The 24,571-nt window shown below is 46.7% G+C and overlaps 2 protein-coding genes across 3 annotated transcripts in view; one reads left to right on the top strand and one right to left on the bottom strand.

Annotated features, from left to right (window-relative positions):
• aasdhppt (aminoadipate-semialdehyde dehydrogenase-phosphopantetheinyl transferase) overlaps window positions 1-24,571 on the bottom strand; it is a 78,484-nt gene that overhangs the window by 47,037 nt on the left and 6,876 nt on the right. For both annotated transcript variants that reach the window (XM_070892161.1, XM_070892160.1), the window contains exon 2: window positions 11,504-11,726. In XM_070892161.1, the coding sequence (XP_070748262.1) occupies window positions 11,504-11,726 (223 nt within the window). The remainder of the gene's footprint in view (window positions 1-11,503; window positions 11,727-24,571) is intronic.
• The window catches only part of msantd4 (Myb/SANT-like DNA-binding domain containing 4 with coiled-coils), a 35,278-nt gene continuing 20,953 nt past the window's right edge, over window positions 10,247-24,571 (top strand). Inside the window, exon 1 of the mRNA XM_070892159.1 lies at window positions 10,247-10,268. The gene's annotated coding sequence lies outside the window, so the exon portion shown is untranslated. The remainder of the gene's footprint in view (window positions 10,269-24,571) is intronic.

The raw sequence follows: 24,571 nt of genomic DNA, 5'->3' as shown, positions 1-24,571 counted from the left end.
AAGGTCGATAAATCCCCGGGGCCTGATAGTCTGCATCCCAGAGTACTTAAGGAAGTAACCCTAGAAATAGTGGATGCATTGGTGATCATTTTCCAACAGTCTATCGACTCTGGATCAGTTCCTCTGGACTGGAGGGTAGCTAATGTAACACCACTTTTTAAAAAAGGAGGGAGAGTAAATGGGTAATTATAGACCGGTTAGCCTGACATCAGTAGTGGGGAAAATGTTGGAATCAATCATTAAGGATGAGATAGCAGTACAGTTAGAAAGCAGTGACAGGATCGGACCAAGTCAGCATGGATTTATGAAAGGGTACTCATGCTTGACGAATCTTCTGGAATTTTTTGAGGATGTAACTTGCAGAGTGGACAAGGGAGAACCAGTTGATGTGGTGTATTTGGACTTTCAAAAGGCTTTTGACAAGGTCCCGCACAAGAGATTGGTGTGCAAAATCAAAGCGCATGGTATTGGGGGTAATGTACTGCCGTGGATAGAGAACTGGTTGGCAGACAGGAAGCAGAGAGTCGGGATAAACTGGTCCTTTTCAGAATGGTAGGCAGGCAGTGACTAGTGGAGTGCCGCAGGGCTCAGTGCTGGGACCCCAGCTATTTACAATATACATTAACGATTTAGATGAAGGAATAGAGTGTAATATCTCCAAGTTTGCAGATGACACTAAGCTGGGTGGCAGTGTGAGCTGTGAGGAGGATGCTAAGAGGCTGCAGGGTGACTTGGACAGGTTAGGCGAGTGGGCAAATGCATGGCAGATGCAGTATAATGTAGATAAATGTGAGGTTATCCATTTTGGGGGCAAAAACACGAAGGCAGAATATTATCTGAATGGCGGCAGATTAGGAAAAGGGGAGGTGCAATGAGACCTGGGTGTCATGGTTCATCAGTCACTGAAAGTGGGCACGCAGGCAGTAAAGAAGGCAAATGGTATGTTGGCCTTCATAGCTAAGTGATTTGAGTATAGGAGCAGGGAGGTCTTAATGCAGAGCCCTAGTGAGGCCTCACCTTTAATATTGTGTTCAGTTTTGGTCTCCTACCCTGAGGAAGGACATTCTTCCTATTGAGGGAGTGCAATGAAGGTTCACGAGACTGATTCCAGGGATGGCTGGGCTGTCTTATGAAGAGAGACTGGATCGACTGGGCCTTTATTCACTGGAGTTTAGAAGGATGAGAGGGGATCTCATAGAAACGTATAAGATTCTGACGGGACTGGACAGGTTAGATGCGGGAAGAATGTTCCCGATGTTGGGGAAATCCAGAACCAGGAGGCATAGTCTTAGGATAAAGGGTAGGCCATTTAGGACTGAGATGAGGAGAAACTTCTTCACTCAGAGTTGTTAACCTATGGAATTCCCTGCCGCAGAGAGTTGTTGATGCCAGTTCATTGGATATATTCAAGAGGGAGTTAGATATGGCCCTTACGGTTAAGGGGATCAAGCGGTATGGAGAGAAGACGGGAAAGGAGTACTGAAGGAATGATCAGCCATGATCTTATTGAATGGTGGTGCAGGCTCGAAGGTCCGAATGGCCTACTCCTGCACCTATTTTCTATGTTTCTATGTAACCCATGACCTTCTGATTGAGAGACGAGACTGCTATCACTGAACCAGGGCTGATATCTAAAAAATTTGATAATGGGCAAACGTGGCCCTGAGTTTCCCTTGCAGAAGTAACTATCCAGATGATTATGCAGCTCACCTTGCTACTCTCCACCAAAATAAGCTCCGTTCCCAGAGCAGCCACTAATTAACAGGACAGCAGACCTGTTCCTAGGCTTTCACCAATATTGCTCTGGGCTGCATAAAAACTGATGTGTAAGAAAACTAGCAGTGTTGCATTGATTTTTCCTCCTCCCTGTGAAGCAGTGTACAGATCAGGAATTTAAATGTAAGGAATCAAGATTTCAACACCATGTCCCAATTTAGAGTCTGCAGCTGGAGTCATCGACCTGAAAAGTTAACTCTGTTTCTCTCTCCACAAATGCTGCCTGATCTATTTCCAGCATTTTCTGTTTCTTTTACAGATTTCCAGCATCCGCAGTATTTTGCTTTTGCAAAAGGAAGCTACACATGTCCCTAGTCAAAAGAAGGGTACATAGTAAAATAAAGCCAAAATGACTAACTAGCCATGTGCAAGAACAAACTTAAGTAAAAATACTTTTACAGACTAAAAGAAAATAGCCTTATCCCTTTACATTTGCGATTGTCCATGACTCCTGTAGCTCGGTCACATTTTCAGTATAAAAGCCTGTGACTGTGATATTAAAAACATGGTCAACAGGTGACACCATGGAGCAGATTTGTTCTGAAAATTTTTGATCTGCTAATTTTTGAGTAACTGAAATTCCTAATGTCCTAAATAAGAGTTTAAAAATTGTTTTTTTTTTAATCTAAAAATTACATAATGTACAAAAATATTAAATTTATACATTGAATTGTGCTTTATTTCTCGACCTCAGCCTGTCTCAAAAACTTACGGATCAACTAGATATTCTTATTTCACAATTAAGCGATAGCTTTCAGTCACAGTTGTGCATTCTAATCATGATCTAGTTTGCAATCAGCACATCAACAGGGGTTGAAAAAAGGAAGGGCATCGTGTCCCTTCATCCCTTGAGGATCTCGAAATTTTCTTGCTTTTCCCAAAAGACTTTGAAAGAAACTGGAGTTTGAATTCTGAAAGCTTCCCTTTCAGGCAAATGATTCCTTAATGTATATTAAAAGTGTATTTTTCTGCTAAATACTCAAAAACAAATGCAGCATGCAGGAATAGCACCACCTGCCATCATGGATTTTTTGGTACCAATTAGACGAGGAAACAGAAAAGAATAGATTTTTTAATGTCAAGCCACTTTTGGCAGTATATAATGAGGTTAAAAAAATCTTTCCCGATCAATTTTCTTTTAATATGTGAAAAGTTGGAAACTGCTTATATGATGAACTATGAGTGTTTGAGGGTTTTTGACTTTGTATTTTGAAATTTCTGTTCAATAAAATTCTATAAATATCCCCAAGAACCTCATCCTCCAGTGTCCTCTGGAACTCTGGTAAACATCTCCCAGTGCTCCCAGACTTTGGGAGCCCACACCAATACTGCTGGAATCCTAGGCCAACTCCAATGTTGATAAGTTAGTGTATCGTATCCCTGCTCTTATAAAACTGACTCACCAAAATTGCTGAGAGACAATAACTTACATTTATGTAATGCCTTCAATGTAGAAAAATGTCCCGAGGCATTTCACAGAGACATAATCAGAAATAAATGGACCTGAGCCAAAAAAGGAAAGAGTAGAAGGTGTGGCCAAAGGCTTGGTCAAAGCGGTATGTATTAGGAGAGACTTAAAGGAGAGGAAAATGTAAGGCAGGGAGGCTCATGGAAGAAATTCTAGAGCATGGGGCATAGGCAGCTGAAGGTATGGCTGCCAACTGTAAGCGGAGAGAGGAGGGAGGTCAGAGGAACAGCGAGTCCAGGAGTGGAAGTTGTTGAGGTGGAGAAGATTGCAGAGATAGGCAGGGGTGAGGCTAAGAAGGAACATGAACATGAGGATGAGAATTTGAAATTGTGAAACCAGGAGCCGATGTAGGTCAGCAAAGGCAGGGGCAATAGGTGAGTGGGACTTAGTGCGGAATAGGATATTGGAGTTTTGGATGAGCTGAGGTTTATGAAGGGTGGAGGATAAGAGGGAGGAATAGTCAAAGTCTGGAAGTGACAATGGCTTGGAAAGCGAGCAATCACCCAATTCCTGTTGAATAGTTTGTCTTGGAATAATGTAGGTTTCCTTACCAGTGGAGTTGTTTCTTGCCTCTGAATCTGTTGTGAAAACTACAAAATTCCAATTCTTATACCTATAAAATCCTTTCAAATATAGTCCCATTTTGAAAGGAGTCAGCACATGACCAAGGTACTTTACTTTGAAAAATGGACTGTGACAGCTATCTGTGGTGACAATAAATGCTGGTTGTGTTAAGGTTATCTTGATGGACATTAATGGTTCTCATACTTGGCTATGCTTAGTGATTCTATCCCCAGAGGCATATATCAATTAATCAAATATATTTTAACTAATTCATGCAGAGCTTAAAAAAGGCATTCTCCCTGCATGCAGTTAGAGAAGCCATTTTGAGGGTGGTGTCTTGCTTCAAACAACCTATTTTAAGCTAAGAAACAAAATTCAACTAAAAAACTCAAACTACAGACAAACAGATCCCATTTTTGTTACAACCCTCTTTCATTATGCAACAATGCTACCGAAGATCAGAAAAACTATGGAATTCTTCTGGGAACTACAATGAGATTTTTTTTAATTAGTTCCCTATATTAAAATGAGACTTAGACTATCATAGTATGGTTTTGGACTTACTGGGTGCAAGACCCCCCGTTTTCTAATTGTTATCTCATTTACTATAGAAGTGTGAATAGTAAGTATCCAGCCGAAATGTTTACTACTGCAGCTAACCAAAGATGATCCAATACAACGTTTCAAGGGAAGATTTGCCTCCAACAATATTGAAATATTCTTGAACATTTCATGTTAAACCACTGGCCCTGCAACAGCTAGTTCTCTTTACACCACCATATTTACAGCTTATTGTCTTATTGTTCTCAAATTTATTTTAGCTTTGACTTTTTCAAAGTACAGTACAAGTACCGGGTTACAGGCTGGACCCATGATGCTGACAGAAGAACAAAAGTGCATGATGGTGAAAGGAAAAAAAATATATAAATAGAATTCTGGGCTTTTTTTTAAAAAAAGACTAATTATTTGGAACACAATGGGCCAGATTTTCCTGTGGCAGGGCATCTAAAGGTGTCTACCGTTAGTTAGACTTGCCTCTGCACCCTTTAGCTCAAAAATGTTTTGCCCACGAAGTTGCAGAAAGTGCGAGCTGTTAACGATGCAGTGAGGGAAACTGGGCGTCTGGAATCTGAGTGAACAGAGCAACCAAAAGGGTATCTCCACAACCAATGAGATTAAAGGATTGGGAAATAAACAGCGGAAGGACTGAGAGGGAGGGTGAATTCAATGTCAAATCAGGTACTGAAAGAGAAATAGAGAGCGAAAGATTGGATTGAGAGAAAAGAGACAGAAAGGAAAAGTAAGGAATAAATTAAATGTAAAATTTGCCTTTTTTTAAATCTCCTAAAACATGAAGGAATGTGCCAGAAAGGTTCATTGACCGTCATTAACACTCATGTCATTAAAAGGGTACTCACGCTTGTAATTACTAGCCCTAAATATCTGCAGTGAGTTTAGTTCATATATACCGTCCAAATACAGCAACCTCATGGCATTCAATGCATGCCAATGGCGAGGCAGACAGTGACATACTGTTTTCACAAAGCTAATGGTGAGCGATCCAACTTTTGGATATTGGCACTTAACCACGCATCTGCCCCTCGACTAAAATTATTGTACCGTTTACGCATAAATAGCGCAAGCGCAATTAGCCTCATCTCTATTATGACTACAAAAATCTATCCCAATATGAATTCTTTGGGAACTGCCCAAATCAAACACCTGGCTTTTCTGAAAAATGGTTTTAAATTGCAGAACCATTATTCAGCATGCACCAACTAGAGCTCAAAGTTTCTAATGAGCATTAACATGCATTACAAATTATACTCTTGTAAAGAATGAGAAAGCCAAGAAATATAATTCTAAAAATGTTTTTTTCCTAAAATAAACAAACTTTCTGATTAACCACATAATCTCTTCCAGTTTCACACGAAGTAGTATATTTCTTTAACAAAAACAGAACATGTTAGAAATATTCAGATCAGGCAGCATCTGTGGAGGGAGAAATAGTATATACTAGCAGAGACCCGAAAGAGATTTGCAGTAAAATTAGTATCTTTATTGAAACAGTACTTGTTTAGACTGTTATCTTCTTCGTCTATAGAATCAACGCTGATGTCCTCCCTCCCTTTCTCCCACCCACTCTCCCTCCCTTTCTCCCACCCACTCTCCCTCCCTTCCTTCTCCTTTCACCCTCTCTGTCCCTCCCTCTCCTTCCCTACCACCCCCCCGCCCAGTGTCTCTCCCCCTTTCTCCCTCTCTTTCCCTCCCCGCCCTTCCTTTCTCTCCTCCTTATACACGAATCACTGAAAGTTAACATGCAGGAACAGCAAGCAATTAAGAAAGCAAATGGTATGTTGGCCTTTATATAAGAGGATTTGAGTAGAAGAGTAAAGACGTCTTACTGCAATTATATAGGGCTCTGGTGAGACCGCACCTGGAATATGGTATACAGTTTTGGTCTCTTTACCTAAGGAAGGATATACTTGCCATTGAGGGAGTGCAATGAAGGTTCACCAGACTGATTCCTGGGATGGAGGGGATTGTCCTATGAAGAGAGATTGAGTAGACTAGGCCTATATCCTTCAGAGTTTAGAAGAATGAGAGGTGATCTCATTGAAACATACAAAATTCTTACAGGGCTTGACAGGGTAGATGCAGGGAGGATGTTTCCTCTGGCTGAGGACTCTAGAACCAGGGATCACAGTCTCAGAATAAGGGGTTGGCCATTTAGGACTGAGATGAGGAGAAACTTCTTCACTCAAAGGGTGGTGAATCTCTGGCATTCTCTACCCCAGAGGGAAGTGGAGGCTCAGTCTTTGAGTATATTCAAGACAGAGATCGATAGATTATTGGATATTAATAGAATCAAAGGATATGGGGATAGTGCAGGAAAGTGGAGTTGAGGTAGAAGATCAGCCATGATCTTACTGAATGGCGGAGTAGGCTCAAGGGGCCGAATGGCATATTCCTGCTCCTAATTCTTATGTTCTCTCTCTCTCTCTCTCTCTCACCTGCCACGCACTCCTCTCGGCTCTGCAGCAACGCCTGAAAAGGCCCTGCCCCCATGCCCACGCCCATTGGCCCTGCCACCTCCTCACTGGAGCAGACCCAGCGTCGCACCATCGCTCCCCGCCCTGATTAGTTACGAGACCGGGCAGGTCCTGATCGCCCATTGGTCGGTGCAACTGTCACTCAGTCTGGACCACGTGCTCCCAGCCCCCGGCCCCACCCGCACCTCAGGACAGACAAAAACTGACTATTGTTATAATAGATATTTGTAGTATTACTATCTACCATTAAAATTCTGATAATTTTCTTTTGATGTCCAGGAAACCTTGGGAAAAAGTTCTCTGTGTGCCAAATGTAGTGAAATGATTCTTTGCTGCACACTTACCATAACTATCAGATGGAGAAAATCTGCTTTTCTTTTCCTCCATCCGTCCCCCAAAAAATTAGAACCAAGTCTTCCACATTATACATACATTTACAAAAATATTTAGAAAAGCTGCCCATTACATTTATGGAGATAGTTCCAAAAAAAAACTGTGTTCTGTGTTACCATATGATTTTTGTATGGATCCGAAGCCACACCTACCTATCGGTGGAATTCGAAGATGGCCAAGAGTCATTATGGCTGAATAGCACATAAGATATGAAGGACAGAAGAGGTTTCTATGGGCTCAATTTTCCCCAAGCTCGTTTTCTGGCGTATTGCCAGAGTTGCGCCGCTTATTTAAGTCCAGAAATGCGCCAGAAAAACATGTCCAAACTTTCCCCGATGTTTGTACTGTAATCTGGAGCCGCGCAGCGTGGCCAGTCGCCTCGCGGGGTGGAGCCTGCGGTCTGTGCCGGAAAAAGCAGCCGGGCCTTCTGCGCATGCGCGGGGAAAAAAACTGCCATACTTGATGTCGCTGAAATGGCCGCGCATGCGCAGTAGAGCTCAGAGTTGGCAATCGGCCATTTTTAAAGAGCAAGTTGTGTGTATGTGCCAGAAGGAGTGCTGTGTGTTGAAAAATCGCAGCTGCATGCAGAAGCAGTGCTGTGTCTGTCTGAGAGCATTTGAAAAAGTGCTGTGTGTGTCTGAGAGCAGCTGCAGCAGTACAAGATGCAACGTAGACCAAGGACAAAGAATTTCTTGCTGGAAGAAGTGGAGGCACCAGTTACTGTGATTGAGAACAGATGGCAGGAGCTGGATACCAGCAGAGGTCACATCAAAGTTCCACCAAAAGAAATGAAGAAATGCTGGAACCAAGTTGCAGAAGATTACTGCGCAGTGGTAAACACCAAGAGATCTGGAAGCCAGTGTAAAAAGAAATGGTAGGACCTTGGTCAAGTAGTTAGTGTAAGTAATATTTTCATTTATTCAATGCAATTGTAAATATGACCAGCTGTATATGACCCACCCAGCAGAAAGACACCCTCTCTAAAAAGTTGCATTTTCATCTTTGCAGAGAAAATTGGCTCACAACAAAAAGGGAAAGAACTTGAACAGGAGGAGGCCTGGCAAATCTGCACTCACTGATTCCCTTGGAAGAGTAGGTTGCTGCTTTGATGGGTCCTGCCTGGAGAAAAACAATCAGTTCTGCACAAGCTGGGCCCACACTCCAGGGAGAGGGCAAATCCTGAAAATTAATTGTGGCCTTTCAAATCAATCTGCTATGTGTGAGCCTACTCATGCCATCCATCCTGCCCCTCCTCTGCTGCTAACCATTTGACTGTTCTGTTATATTTTGCAGAACCAGAGGCCAATCCTGAAGATGCAGAAGATTCAGATGCAGACGAGCCTGAAGTGGAGAACATCTTCCAATCCAACCCTCCAGACCAACATGTGGGTAAGGGGGAGGGGATGGAGATTGATGAAGACCCCACTGTCTTACTAACTTTGGAGGAGGTGCTGCTCATTGCGGTGACAGTCCCTTCCTTGACTAGTGGTTTGAGTGCTGGTGGGACATTCCATGATTTCCCACCTTCCGAGGTTGCGGGTCCCAGTAACGGGGTGCAGCAAGGCACAGCCAGGGCCCCACCGTCCCAGGCTGCAGGTTCTATTGTTGGGGTGCGAGCCATACCCATGGGGAAGAGGGGAAGGAGAGCTCGATCACGCTCTCCTGAGATGCAGGATATAACAGATGTGGTTCAGATGATGTCATTGAGTGCGGAGAGCATTCACCTTACCTGATCACTCCTGGACACCATCAGTGGGGTGGAGTGATGAGGTTGCGGGACTGTCGGGAGAAGTAACAACACTCGCTGGGACCATCAATGAGGGAATAGTATCCATGAGGGATGGAATGTCAGAGGTAGTGCAAAGCACAGCAGTGGCCATGAGGGAGGGAATGTCAGGGGTACTATAGGCCATCAGGGAGGGAATGTTGCAGTCCACTGATACACTATCAGGGTGCATGAAGGACAGCATGTGAGAGTTAGCTGCTGCAATAAGGGAACACGCCCACACCCCGCGCCCATTGACAGAACCAACTGCCACTCCCGCTGCAATCCCCACACCAGCCTCTAAAGAGCCCCAAAGCCAGCCCCTCCAACTTGCTGCCTGATGCTGACGCCCCCCCACCGTCAAGAGGTGCTCAGTACCCGAGATGTTAGAAGGAATAAACTTGGTACCAAGCCCAAAATCACTGTGCCACCACCTGCAGGCAGAGGTGGTGGACAGTCCAAGACCGAGCGCAGCGGGCGGGCGGTCTTACACTACGGGGGGGTGAGAGATGGGCGCAGACTTTCTTTGCTGCTGTTGTTGTTGATGTTGTTCCTGTTCTCAAATTAAAAGTTGTGTGTAAGTTATGTAAATTTACAAGTTTTTAAGTGATCTTAAAGAGTCATATTAAAGTAAAGTTTGATACAAGAATAATTTTATTAAAGTTAAGTACATTGTAAACTTTTGAATAAAATATATTTTACATTAAAACTGAATCATGTTCCATTAACACAACACATTACGGAACAGCTCCAAACAATAAACATGTCGTGTAGGATGAACGCATCATGGGTCACACACAAGCTGCACATTAATTGAGTGGAAGCCTTTTCTATTCCAGAACATCTTGGAATCTTCCAAAAGGTGCTCGCAAGGCAATGTGGGTACAATCAATGCAACCCTGTACCTTTGGGAAGCCAGAAATCTTTGAGAAGCCCACAGCCCTATCATGGATTGCTTGGGTGATCATGGGGAACTTGATGGTCATTCCTCCACGCATACAGTGCAGCCGTGACCTGGCGAATGGAAACATGTATTGCATGTTGAGAGATGGTGCGCACATCTCCAGTTGTAACTTGAAACGATCCGGAGGCATGGAATGAAAGAGCAGCTGTAACCTTCACTTCAACTGTCAAAGCAGTCCTCCTGACGCTTCTCGGCTGCAGGTCTGGTCTCAGCAACTCACAGATCTCACAGACAGCTTCTCTGCAGAAACACAGCCTTCTGACAGTCTGCATCACTCAGGTGCAGGTACGAATGCCTGTCTCGATATACCCGAGGTGGGCAAGGCCTCCTGCCCAGCACCCTATAGGCTCTGATGTTCCTGATGCGATGAGTTCTAATCAATTGTCTCCTACGTAGCACCATGATGCAGAACGCTCGCACAAGGTGTGGCATTGTCAGTATTGCCCCCATACTTAAAGTTAAACTTTAAAGCTCAAAACAGCAGTAAAGCAGGCAGCACAGGTTTGCAGGTCTCTCTCTTTCTCCCCCATTTACCACACCCAAAGGTCTTGTGGTCTCTCTCTCCCTCTCCCCTCGAGTCTTGTGACCTCTCTCTCTCTCTCTTTCTCCCCTCCCCCTCCCCGGGCACCAAGCCTTCAGATTGGCTGTCTGCGACCCTCTCCGGTCCCCGAGTGAGGTGCCTTCCTGGTCCGCTGTGGCCCCGAGTGAGTACCTTCCTGGTCCACTGTGACCCCCCCAAGTGCGTGCCAGTCCCGGTCCACTGTGGCCCCCGAATGAGTGTCGGTCAGTTTGCTTCCTCCCCCACCGAGCCTCTCTGGTCTCGAGTGAGTGCTGATCCCGGTCTGCTCCGCTTCCCGTCCCTAGCCGAGGCTGAATGGCCTCCGATTTACTTACCTGCGCCGATTTCTTTAACTCTCTGCGAGGGTTTTCTTGAGGCCACATACGCTGGCCTAAGCAGAAATGGAGTAACTATCAGCTGGCCAAAGTTCACTAAATGGTCAGAATTTGTGTAAGTGGCTGGTTACGCCTCCTTTTGAGGAAAAAAAAACTTACCTAAAAAAAAACGTAACTAAATGAGTTACGCTGGTGCAAATTGATTGGAGAAACTGGGGATTTTTAAGTTAGGCCTGAAAAAGCAGCCTGCTCAAAAAAAATGCGCAAATCACGGAGGAAAGTTGAGCCTTGTGTGAGCAGACGTACCATAGAAGATAGAAACATAGAAATTTACAGAGCAGACGGAGGCCATTTCGGCCCATCCTGTCCACGCCGGCTGACAAAGGGCCACACGGCCCTTAGTCACCAGCCCTAAAGGTTACATATAAACCTATGAACAATGACAAATGGCCCACAAGATGAAGTATTAAAGGCTATCCCCAAAAATGTTGCTGCCTATTGGGGTTTTATCAGAGGGAGGAAAGAATATGAAAACATATTTTGTTCTATAACACATAAATTTGTGTGACACCCCAGAATAACCTAAATGTATCTACTATTGGAGAACCTATTTCAAATTTCCTTACCTGGAAAATCAGTCTTCATGACATCTACCCCAACCTGCAGAATAGGTTCAGCTGCTAGAATAGTGTAATCCCCTTGATGTGAGATGTTGAAATTAAAATTTGGAATTACATTAACAGGATTTGCCAGAAATGGCTTTCCTTTTGTTGTTCTTTCCAGTTGGATTTCATTCCAAGGAATCTTCAGTTTTTCAGCAATTAATTTCCTGATCAGGAGACGTCCACCCTTTGGGAACAAAATTAAAAAGCTAAATTAATGATGTGATAATGAAGGCGGCGGTAGGGTTGGGGCAGATCACCTGTGGAGTTATAGTCACATACTTTAAGGTTAAATCTTGTGATTGTTGGGTTACAGTTCTCAGTTTAGCAACGGATTCTAAAGATGAACAGGAATTGCCGGAAATGGCTTTCCTTTTGTTGTTCATGAACCATGAACCAGTTTGAAATGGAGCTCAACATTAAGCCAAGCCCAATGGATATGATATTTGCTGTTAAATTAGCTCTTGCCAAAAGCTGCAAGTTGAGGAGTCATGCAGAGTTCCTGCCAAAGCTTTGTAAATTCAGCTAAATGTATAAATGAATTGTATTTATGTAGCACTTTATGTGTCTCTGAAATGACTCAAAGGGTTATTGAGACAATTATTTGGGCAAATGTGGCAGCCATTTACACAAAGGATCCTACAAACAAGATAAATTAATTTGTTTTTGGTAGCATTAGTGGAGGAGGAATGTCAACATTGGGAGAATCCCCTTGCTCTTCCATCAAATAGCATAAAATGGGTCATTTATCATCTACCTAAAGTAGTAGATAGGGCTTTGGTTTAACATCTTATCGAAGGATTGGTACCTCCCAACAATACAGCACTCCCTCAATACTGTCCTGAAATGTCAGCCTAGACCACGACAAACTCTCAATCTTCTAAGCTCAGTGTCAAGCGGACTATAAGAACATATAAATCCTAATGGCTCAATATACAAGACATGGCAGTGATTATCTCTGTAGTGCACTCATTACCAGTCATCGTCAGCATGTTTTACAAAAAAAAGTGTAACAAACACATTTAATGGCAGGGGACCAACAATTTTTTCCATTTTTTAAAAATTAGAAAACAAACATCCCACAAGTACTCAACTCTGTGCAGTTAACAGCTGAAAGCAAATTTCTAAATTTGCAGATAACAAAACTTGGAAGGCTTCTTCCTTCGTATGGTAGTAGCAAAGCAAATCAAATGTCACGATCTAAGTTGGATGTCCAGGCCAAAACTTCCGGTGTAACAGTGTGGATATCTTGTAGGCTGCCTGCAAATTTTCTCTGCGGGCAACGCTCAATGACGTGCTCCAGGGTCTGATTAGGACCTCCACAGTCGCATGATGGGGATGCTTTAATCTTCCACCTATGCAGAAGGTGTCAGCATCTACCATAGAATCATAGAAATTTACAGCATGGAAGGAGGCCATTTCGGCCCATCGTGTCTGCGCCAGCCGACAAAAAGCTATCCAGCCTCATCCAACTTTCCAGCTCTTGGTCGGTAGCCCTATAGTTTACAGCACTTCAAGTGCACATATAAACACTTTTTAAACATGGTGAGAGTTTCTGCCTCTACCACCCTTTCAGTCAGTGAGTTCCAGAACCCCACCATCCTCTGGGTGAAGACATTTCTGCTCAAATCTCCTCTAAACCTCCAACCAATTACTTTAAATCTATGCCCCCCAGAGCTGACCCCTCTGCTAAGGGAAATAAGAGCCTCCTACCTACTCCATCTAAGCCCCTCATAATTTTATACACCTCAATAAAGGTCCGACCTCAGCCTCCTCTATTCCAATGAAAACAAACCCAGCCTATCCAATCTTTCCTCAGCTAAAATTCTCCAGTCCAGACATCATCCTTGTCAATCTCCTCTGTACCCTCTCATAGAAACATAGAAAATAGGTGCAGGAGTAGGCCATTCGGCATTTCTAGCCTGCACCGCCATTCAATGAGTTCATGGCTGAACATGCAACTTCAGTACCCCACTCCTGCTTTCTCACCATACCCCTTGATTCCCCTAGTAGTAAGGACTTCATCTAACTCCTTTTTGAATATATTTAGTGAATTGGCCTCAACAACTTTCTGTGGTAGAGAATTCCACAGGTTCACCACTCTCTGGGTGAAGAAATTCCTCCTCATCTCGGTCCTAAATGGCTTCCCCCTTATCCTTAGACTGTGTCCCCTGGTTCTGGACTTCCCCAACATTGGGAACATTCTTCCTGCATCTAACCTGTCTAACCCCGTCAGAATTTTAAACGTTTCTATGAGGTCCCCTCTCATTCTTCTGAACTCCAGTGAATACAAGCCCAGTTGATCCAGTCTTTCTTGATAGGTCAGTCCCGCCATCCCGGGAATCAGTCTGGTGAACATTCGCTGCACGCCCTCAATAGCAAGAATGTCCTTCCTCAGGTTAGGAGACCAAAACTGTACACAGTACTCCAGGTGTGGCCTCACCAAGGCCCTGTACAACTGTAGCAACACCTCCCTGCCCCTGTACTCAAATCCCCTCGCTATGAAGGCCAACATGCCATTTGCTTTCTTAACCGCCTGCTGTACCTGCATGCCAACCTTCAATGACTGATGTACCATGACACCCAGGTCTCTTTGCACCTCCCCTTTTCCTAATCTGTCACCATTCAGATAATAGTCTGTCTCTCTGTTTTTACCACCAAAGTGGATAACCTCACATTTATCCACATTATACTTCATCTGCCATGCAATTGCCCACTCACCTAACCTATCCAAGTCGCTCTGCAGCCTCATAGCATCCTCCTCGCAGCTCACACTGCCACTCAACTTAGTGTCATCCGCAAATTTGGAGATACTACATTTAATCCCCTCGTCTAAATCATTAATGTACAGTGTAAACAGCTGGGGCCCCAGCACAGAACCTTGCGGTACCCCACTAGTCACTGCCTGCCATTCTGAAAAGTCCCCATTTACTCCTACTCTTTGCTTCCTGTCTGACAACCAGTTCTCAATCCATGTCAGCACACTACCCGCAATCCCATGTGCTTTAACTTTGCACATTAATCTCTTGTGTGGGACCTTGTCGAAAGCCTTCTGAAAGTCCAAATATACCACATCAACTGGTTCTCCCTTGTCCACTTTACTGGAAACATCCTCAAAAAATTCCAGAAGATTTGTCAAGCATGATTTCCCTTTCACAAATCCATGCTGACTTGGACCTATCATATCACCTCTTTCCAAATGCACTGCTATGACATCCTTAATAATTGATTCCATCATTTTACCCACTACTGAGGTCAGGCTGACCGGTCGATAATTCCGTTTTCTCTCTCCCTCCTTTTTTAAAAAGTGGGGTTACATTGGCTACCCTCCACTCCATAGGAACTGATCCAGAGTCAATGGAATGTTGGAAAATGACTGTCAATGCATCCACTATTTCCAAGGCCACCTCCTTAAGTACTCTGGGATGCAGTCCATCAGGCCCTGGGGATTTATCGGCCTTCAATCTCATCAATTTCCCCAACACAATTTCCCGACTAATAAAGATTTCCCTCAGTTCCTCCTCCTTATTAGACCCTCCGACCCCTTTTATAACCGGAAGGTTGTTTGTGTCCTCCTCAGTGAATACTGAACCAAAGTACTTGTTCAATTGGTCCGCCATTTCTTTGTTCCCCGTTATGACTTCCCCTGATTCTGACTGCAGGGGACATACGTTTGTCTTTACTAACCTTTTTCTTTTTACATATCTATAGAAACTTTTGCAATCCGTCTTAATGTTCCCTGCAAGCTTCTTCTCGTACTCCATTTTCCCTGCCCTAATCAAACCCTTTGTCCTCCTCTGCTGAGTTCTAAATTTCTCCCAGTCCCCGGGTTCGCTGCTATTTCTGACCAATTTGTATGCCACTTCCTTGGCTTTAATACTATCCCTGATTTCCCTTGATAGCCACAGTTGAGCCACCTTCCCTTTTTTTATTTTTACGCCAGACAGGAATGTACAATTGTTGTAGTTCATCCATGCGGTCTCTAAATGTCTGCCATTGTCCATCCACAGTCAACCCCTTCAGTATCATTCGCCAATCTATCCTAGCCAATTCACGCCTCATACCTTCAAAGTTACCCTTCTTTAAGTTCTGGACCATGGTCTCTGAATTAACTGTTTCATTCTCCATCCTAATGCAGAATTCCACCATATTATGGTCACTCTTCCCCAAGGGGCCTCGCACAACGAGATTGCTAATTAATCCTCTCTCATTACACAACACCCAGTCTAAGATGGCCTCCCCCCTAGTTGGTTCCTCGACATATTGGTCTAAAAAACCATCCCTTATGCACTCCAGGAAATCCTCCTCCACCGTATTGCTTCCAGTTTGGTTAACCCAATCTATGTGCATATTAAAGTCACCCATTATAACTGCTGCACCTTTATTGCACGCACCCCTAATTTCATGTTTGATGCCCTCCCCAACATCACTACTACTGTTTGGAGGTCTGTACACAACTCTCACTAACGTTTTTTGCCCTTTGGTATTCTGCAGCTCTACCCATATAGATTCCACATCATCCAAGCTAATGTCCTTCCGAACTATTGCCTTAATTTCCTCCTTAACCAGCAATGCTACCCCACCTCCTTTTCCTTTTATTCTATCTTTCCTGAATGTTGAATACCCCTGGATGTTGAGTTCCCAGCCCTGATCATCCTGGAGCCACGTCTCCGTAATCCCAATCACATCATATTTGTTAACATCTATTTGCACAGTTAATTCATCCACCTTATTGCGGATACTCCTTGCATTAAGACACAAAGCCTTCAGACTTGTTTTTTTAACACCCTTTGTCCTTTTAGAATTTTGCTGTACAGTGGCCCTTTTTGTTCTTTGCCTTGCGTTTCTCTGCCCTCCACTTTTCCTCATGTCCTTTCTGTCTTTTGCTTTTGCCTCCTTTTTGTTTCCCTCTGTCTCCCTGCATTGGTTCCCATCCCCCTGCCATATTAGTTTAAATCCTCCCCAACAGCACTAGCAAACACTCCCCCTAGGACATTGGTTCCGGTCCTGCCCAGGTGCAGACCGTCCGGTTTGTACTGGTCCCACCTCCCCCAGAGCCTGTTCCAATGCCCCAGGAATTTGAATCCCTCCCTGCTGCACCACTGCTTAAGCCACGTATTCATCTGCGCTATCCTGCGATTCCTACTCTGACTATCACGTGGCACTGGTAGCAATCCCGAGATTACTACTTTTGAGGTCCTACTTTTTAATTTAGCTCCTAGCTCCTTAAATTCGTTTCGTAGGACCTCATCCCTTTTTTTACCTATGTCGTTGGTACCAATGTGCACCACGACAACTGGCTGATCTTCCTCCCTTTTTAGAATGTCCTGCACCCGCTCCGAGACATCCTTGACCCTTGCACCAGGGAGGCAACATACCATCCTGGAGTCTCGGTTGCGGCCGCAGAAACGCCTATCTATTCCCCTCACCATTGAATCCCCAATCACTATTGCTCTCCCACTCTTTTTCCTGCCCTCCTGTGCAGCAGAGCCAGCCACTGTGCCATCACATCTTTCCTATAATGTGTTGACCAGAACTGCATGCGGTACTCTAGCCGTGGCCTAACTAGTGTTTTATACAGTTCAAGCATAACCTCCCTGCTCTTGTATTCTATGCCTCAGCTAATAAAGGAAATAGTCCGTATACCTTCTTAACCACCTTATCTACCTGGCCTGCTACCTTCAGAGATCTGTGGACCTGCACTCCAAGGTCCCTTTGTTCCTCTACACTTCTCAGTGTCCTACCATCTAATGTGTATTCCCTTGCCTTGTTAGCCCTCCCCAAATGCATTACTTCACTTCTTGAATTCCATTTGCCACTGTTCTGCCCATCTGACCAGTTCATTGATATCTTCCTGCAGTCTACAGCTTTCTTCATTATCAACCACGCAGCCAATTTTAGTATCATCTAAAAACTTCTTAATTATACCCCCTACATTCAAGTCTAAATCACTGACATATACCACAAAGAGCAAGGGACCTAGTACTGAGCCTCATGGAACCCCACTAGAAACAGCGTTCCAGTCACAAAAACACCCATCAACCAAATTACCCTTTGCTTCCTGTCTGAGCCAATTTTGGATCCAACTTGTCACTTTGCCTTGGATCCCATGGGCTTTTACTTTCGTGACCAGCCTGTGGGACCTTATCAAAAGCCTTATACACATCATCAAATGCAGTACCCTCATTGACCCTCCTTGTTATCTCCTCAAATAATTTAATTTAATTAATTAGTCAGACACGACTTTCCCTTTACAAATCCGTGCTGACTGTCTTTGCTTAATCCGTGTCTTTCTAAATGAAGATTTATCCTGTCCCTCAGAATTTTGTCCAATAATTTTCCCGAGGTTAGGTTGACTGGCCTGTAATTACTCGGTCTATCCCTTTTTAAACAAAGGTACAACATTAGCAGTCCTCCAGTACCACACTTGTAGCTAGAGAGGATTGGAAAATGATGGCCAGAGCCTCAGCTATTTCCTCTTTTGCTTCTCTTAACAGCCTGGGATACATTTCATCCGGGCCAGAGGCAGTTAATAGTTGTCCACTGTTTGCAAGGAAGATTTGCCCCTTCAGGTTGTACTGAGAGTTCCTCTAAAGGGAATCTATTCCGTTAAGGGCTTCAGCGACAATCCAAAATGTCCTTCAAGATTTGAGACGGGTTGGTGGTAGGTTGTTCAAGTCTACCTGGATTGGCATGTCTTTGCTGGAGTAGCAGTTGTATTCTCTGGAGACTGCATATTCGCGGCATAGGTGCGGTGGTGCGATATTTGCAAGCATGGGCAGCCAAGGTGTTGGTGTCAATAAAAGCGTACGTTGATAATTCTCATAGTAGAATTCAGCTGGATATCAACGGATTTGACATGCGGACTTGATAGCCATGCCGGAGAACAGTAGTCCGCTGTAGTATACCCAGTGCTGCCGTATGGAGGGTTTGAGTGTCTTCTCCCCACATGGAAACTTTGAAGCATAGTGAACAGCGAGGAGGATAGTGATAGACTTCAAGGGGACATCGACAGGCTGGTGGAATGGGCAGACACCTGGCAGATGAAATTTAACACAAAATAGTGTGAAATGATACAACTTGGTAGAAAGAATAAGGAGAGGAAATAAAAACTAAAGGGTACAATCCTAAAATGGGTGCATGAACAAAGAGACCGAGGGGTATATGTGCACAAATTGTTGAAGGTGGCAGGGTAGCGGTTAAAAAAGCTTTCGGGATCTTGGGCTTCATGAATAGAGGTATAAAGTCCAAAGCGTGGAAATAATGATGAACCTGTGTAATACACTGGTTCGGCCTCAACTGGAGTATTGTGTCCAATTCTGGGCACTGCACTTTAGAACGGATGTGAAGGCCTTAGAGAGGGTGCAGAAAAGATTTATGAGAATGATTCCAGAGATAAGGGACTTCAGTTACATTGGTAGACTGGAGAAGCTGGGGTTATTCTTCTTAGAGCAGAGAAGATTATTGATAGAGATGTTCAAAATCATGAAGGGTCTGGACAGAGTAGATAGAGAGAAACTGTTCCCATTGGCAGAAGGGTCAAGAACCAGAGGACACAGATTTAAGGTGAGTGGCAAAAGAACCAAAAGCGACATAAAAAAAACTGTTTTAAGCAGCAAGTGATTAGGATCTGGAATGCACTGCCTGAAAGGGTGGTGGAGGCAGACTGAATCACTGCTTTGAAAAGGGAGTTGGATAAGTACCGGAAAGAAAAAGATTTGCAGGGCTATGGGGAAAAGGTGGGAGAGTAGGACTGAGGCGCTCTTGCAGAGATCCGGCATGGGCGCGACAGGTCGAAAGGCCTTCATCCGTGCTGTAACCAATCTGTAGCCGATTGGAATGTGGATGAGACCAGCGGCGGGGTTGGGACCCAGGTGCAGGAGGAGCGGCAATCGGAGGCGACGTAGAGCGGAGATCTAGACCGGCGGGGAGCGCCGATCGGAGGCGGCGTGGAGCGAGGTCGGGACCGGCAAGCAACGGAGGAACGAGAAAGTCGGGGCCCCGGGAAGGTGCAGCATGGGCCAGCAGCGAGGCAGTGACGCCCACACTGCCACCTATGAATTCCAAGGACAGTCGGAGTATGTGTGTGTACTAGGCCCGTGCAGTGGAGCTTGGTCTCAAGTCATCTTGGATAATCCTTGCCACTGGACCAAAACCTTGCTCTGTCAAGCCCGCGTGGTGGCTGGTGTGCAACGGCCACCCCATGTTAAAAAAACTCACGCACAGGCATCTTCCACTCTTCAAGATGTAGTTTGTGACCTGGAATGTCAGGTCCCTCATGGAAACACCCGAGAACTCATTTCTTTTTGGTGTTGAAGTGGGTCATCCTCGACACGAGGGACTGCCTAATACAGCCATTCTATAATTCTATGCTGTTGAAAAGGTCCAATCCCAAGTTACAACCCATGAAGGCAAGTAACTTAACCAATTTTTTTGGTTGGGTGAGGAAGAAGAGGAAAGAAGCATCTACATATATATTTACATGTATTTAGTTGGTAAAGACAGCATGTAATTGAGCCAAACAGACTAGAAGGTCCCAGACTTGATTCCCAGTCCGTACTGAATTAGCTGATGTCAATCAAGGTAGCAATGGGGATGCTACAACTGGCCTTAACACCTCTGGGCCAGGGAGAGGAAAATCTGCCAGAGTTCCCACCAACCATATTCTTCAGTTCCTACCCTAGCCTAATTTAATTCCCTTCCCCTTGGGTTCAGGTCAGCTGAACTCAAGGGAGCACAAACACCATGTTTTCTCTTTCACCGAGCTGAAATCAAACCTCAGCTTTTCCAACACCAATTGTGACCTTTGTAATATTGCCAATCTCTACTCTTGCCTCAGGCTCATTGCCACTGAAAACCTCATCCATGCCTGTGTCATCTACAGGCTCATCTTTTCCCATACACTGCTTACAAACCTCCTACATCGACAATAATTCATCCAAAAAACTTCACAACTCATCCCACATTAGTCCTGATCCCTTAACCATGTCCTCGCCAACTTGCACTAGCTTCATACCCTACAATCCTCTGAATTCAAAATCAGTGCCCTCATTTACTAATCACTCTACAGTTTCATTTCTCCCCACTTCTGAAAACACCTTTAAACCTACAGATTAGTACATGTCCTCCACTCTTCTAACTCTGGCCTCTTTGTCCCCACTCTCCCCCACACCACCTTCAGTGACAGAGTCTTCTGGTGTCAAGGCCCCACATTTTGGAGTGCTCTCCCTAAACATCTCTTGTTACCTGTCTACCTTCCTTTAAAAGCTACCTCTTCCTGCTTTCTGTTACCTCCTCTACCTCTTCGCTCATCCTTTTTTTTTTCTCTGAAGTGTTTGGAAATTTTTGCAATGCAAGTTACCCATCACCCTGTGTTTGTGACCATCATTGGCACCCAGTTAAGCAACGTCGCGATTTTTAAATTCTTATTCTTGTTTTCACACCCCTCCCTATCTCTGTAATCACTCCACTGGAATGAAAAAGTCCCTTGCAATTGTAAAGTAAAAATAGCAGCAATATTTGTATTTTCATTTGACATTATTCAGGAAACATCGAATAAAAAGAAAAAAAAAGTCTTGCATTTATATAGCGTCTTTCACGACCACCAGACGTCTCAAAGCGCTTTACAGCCAATGAAGTACTCATGAACGAAGAATATAGCATTGCAACTCCGTGCTCAGCACAGGGATTGAAATCTTTCTGGTCTTCATAAGAGTTGACATTCCTTTATCAATTATTTTAACTCGTCATTAAATGATTTAAAATAAAAGCAGGTTAGTCTCTTAAAATAGAGAAAGTCATATGAGCATCTTTATTATTAATATTGCACTACACAATTTCATCCTTAATTTATAAGTGATCACCCAGATGTACAAAATTATTCTGCCAATTTATTGTGCTAAAAATATTCAGAATTTATCTGGTTAATTAGTGATATTGGGCTCAAATTTCAGCCTGAGTTGCTCCTATTTTTTTTGGAGCAACTAGTTTAGAATGGAGTATCTTAGAAATTGCAATTCTCGGCATTTAGTTCTAGTGAGTTAGAATAGTTTCATTTCAGAATAGATTTTTTTTCCCAAAAGGGGGCATTGTCCAGCCACTTACGCCTATTTTGCAAGGTTAGGCAGTGAAAACTTACTCCAAACTAACTTAGAATGGAGTAAGTGTATATTTTTGTACACTCAGAAAAACCTTGCCTACACTTATAAATCAGGCGTAAGGAACGAAAGATGGGGGCGGGGGAGGGGGGAGGGAGGGTGTGTGGAAGGGAAGTTTACAAACATTAAACACTTCACTTTTACAAATAAAGAGCCATCAATGATAAATAAAGTAACCAAAAAAAAAATTAAATATAACTTTTTTTTAAAATCAATAAATAAAAAATTATTTCTACTCACCTACTGCAGCACCGGGAGCCCTCCAACAGCCTACTGGCACAGGACCTCCCCCCACAGTGTCTCTCTCTCGCTCTCTCTCTCTGTCAGTGGGGGGTGAAGGGGAGAAGAGGGGGGGGGGGGTGAAGGGGAGAAGAGGGGGGGGTGAAGGGGAGAAGAGGGGGGGGGGTGAAGGGGAGAAGAGGGGGGGGTGAAGGGGAGAAGAGGGGGGGGGTGAAGGGGAGAAGAGGGGGGGGGTGAAGGGGAGAAGAGGGGGGGGGTGAAGGGGAGAAGAGGGGGGGGGTGAAGGGGAGAAGAGGGGGGGGGTGAAGGGGAGAAGAGGGGGGGGGTGAAGGGGAGAAGAGGGGGGGGTGAAGGGGAGAAGAGGGGGGGGTGAAGGGGAGAAGGGGGGGGGGGGGTGAAGGGGGGTGAAGGGGAGAAGAGGGGGGGGTGAAGGGGAGAAGAGGGGTGGTGAAGGGGAGAAGAGGGGGGTGAAGGGGAGAAGAGGGGGGGGTGAAGGGGAGAAGAGGGGGGGGGGGTGAAGGGGAGAAGAGGGGGGGGGGTGAAGGGGAGAAGGGGGGGGGGGTGAAGGGGAGAAGAGGGGGGGGGGTGAAGGGGAGAAGAGGGGGGGGGGGTGAAGGGGAGAAGAGGGGGGGGGGTGAAGGGGAGAAGAGGGGGGGGTGAAGGGGGAGAAGAGGGGGGGGTGAAGGGGAGAAGAGGGGGGTGAAGGGGGGGAAGAGGGGAGAAGGGGGGGAAGAGGGGAGAAGGGGGGGAAGAGGGGAGAAGGGGGGGAAGAGGGGAGAAGGGGGGGGGAAGAGGGGAGAAGGGGGGGAAGAGGGGAGAAGGGGGGGGGGAAGAGGGGAGAAGGGGGGGGGAAGAGGGGAGAAGGGGGGGGAAGAGGGGAGAAGGGGGGGGAAGAGGGGAGAAGGGGGGGGAAGAGGGGGAGAAGGGGGGGAAGAGGGGAGAACGGGGGGGAAGAGGGGAGAACGGGGGGGAAGAGGGGAGACGGGGGGGAAGAGGGGAGAACGGGGGGGAAGAGGGGAGAACGGGGGGGAAAGAGGGGAGAACGGGGGGGAAGAGGGGAGAACGGGGGGGAAGAGGGGAGAACGGGGGGGAAGAGGGGAGAAACGGGGGGGAAGAGGGGAGAACAGGGGGAAGAGGGGAGAACGGGGGGAAGAGGGGAGAACGGGGGGGAAGAGGGGAGAACGGGGGGGGAAGAGGGGAGAACGGGGGGAAGAGGGAGAACGGGGGGGGGAAGAGGGGAGAACGGGGGGGGGGGAAGAGGGGAGAACGGGGGGGGGGAAGAGGGGAGAACGGGGGGGGGGGGAAGAGGGGAGAACGGGGGGGGGGAAGAGGGGAGAACGGGGGGGGGGAAGAGGGGAGAACGGGGGGGGGGAAGAGGGGAGAACGGGGGGGGGGAAGAGGGAGAACGGGGGGGGGGGGAAGAGGGGAGAACGGGGGGGGGGGAAGAGGGGGAGAACGGGGGGGGGGGGAAGAGGGGAGAACGGGGGGGGGGAAGAGGGGAGAACGGGGGGGGAAGAGGGGAGAACGGGGGGGGGGAAGAGGGGAGAACGGGGGGGGGGAAGAGGGGAGAACGGGGGGGGGGAAGAGGGAGGAACGGGGGGGGGAGAGGGGAGAACGGGGGGGGGAAGAGGGGAGAACGGGGGGGGGAAGAGGGGAGAACGGGGGGGGGAAGAGGGGAGAACGGGGGGGGGGAAGAGGAGAGAGACGGGGGGGGGGAAGAGGGGAGAACGGGGGGGAAGAGGGGAGAACGGGGGGGAAGAGGGGGAGAACGGGGGGGAAGAGGGGAGAACGGGGGGGAAGAGGGGAGAACGGGGGGGAAGAGGGGAGAACGGGGGGGGAAGAGGGGAGAACGGGGGGAAGAGGGGAGAACGGGGGGGAAGAGGGGAGAACGGGGGGGAAGAGGGGAGAACGGGGGGGAAGAGGGGAGAACGGGGGGGAAGAGGGGAGAACGGGGGGGAAGAGGGGAGAACGGGGGGGAAGAGGGGAGAACGGGGGGGAAGAGGGGAGAACGGGGGGGAAGAGGGGGAGAACGGGGGTGGAAGAGGGGAGAACGGGGGGGAAGAGGGGAGAACGGGGGGGAAGAGGGGAACGGGGGGAAGAGGGGAGAACGGGGGGAAGTGGGGAGAACGGGGGGAAGAGGGGAGAACGGGGGGGAAGAAAGGAGAACGGGGGGGAAGAGGGGAGAACGGGGGGGGAAGAGGGGAGAACGGGGGGGAAGAGGGGAGAACGGGGGGGGAAGAGGGAGAACGGGGGGGAAGAGGGGAGAACGGGGGGGAAGAGGGGAGAACGGGGGGGAAGAGGGGAGAACGGGGGGGGAAGAGGGGAGAACGGGGGGGAAGAGGGGAGAACGGGGGGGAAGAGGGGAGAACGGGGGGGAAGAGGGGAGAACGGGGGGGAAGAGGGGAGAACGGGGGGGAAGAGGGGAGAACGGGGGGGAAGAGGGGAGAACGGGGGGGAAGAGGGGAGAACGGGGGGGAAGAGGGGGAGAACGGGGGGAAGAGGGGAGAACGGGGGGGAAGAGGGAGAACGGGGGGAAAGAGGGGAGAACGGGGGGGAAGAGGGGAGAACGGGGGGGAAAGAGGGCCATGCGAGAAACGGGGGGAAAGAGGGAGAACGGGGGGGAGAAGAGGAGGAG

This window comes from Pristiophorus japonicus, chromosome 10 (genome assembly GCF_044704955.1).
Source record: "Pristiophorus japonicus isolate sPriJap1 chromosome 10, sPriJap1.hap1, whole genome shotgun sequence".
Lineage (NCBI taxonomy): Eukaryota > Metazoa > Chordata > Chondrichthyes > Pristiophoridae > Pristiophorus > Pristiophorus japonicus.
Note: the sequence above shows the minus strand (reverse complement) of the source record. Positions and strands in the feature narration are given on the sequence as shown.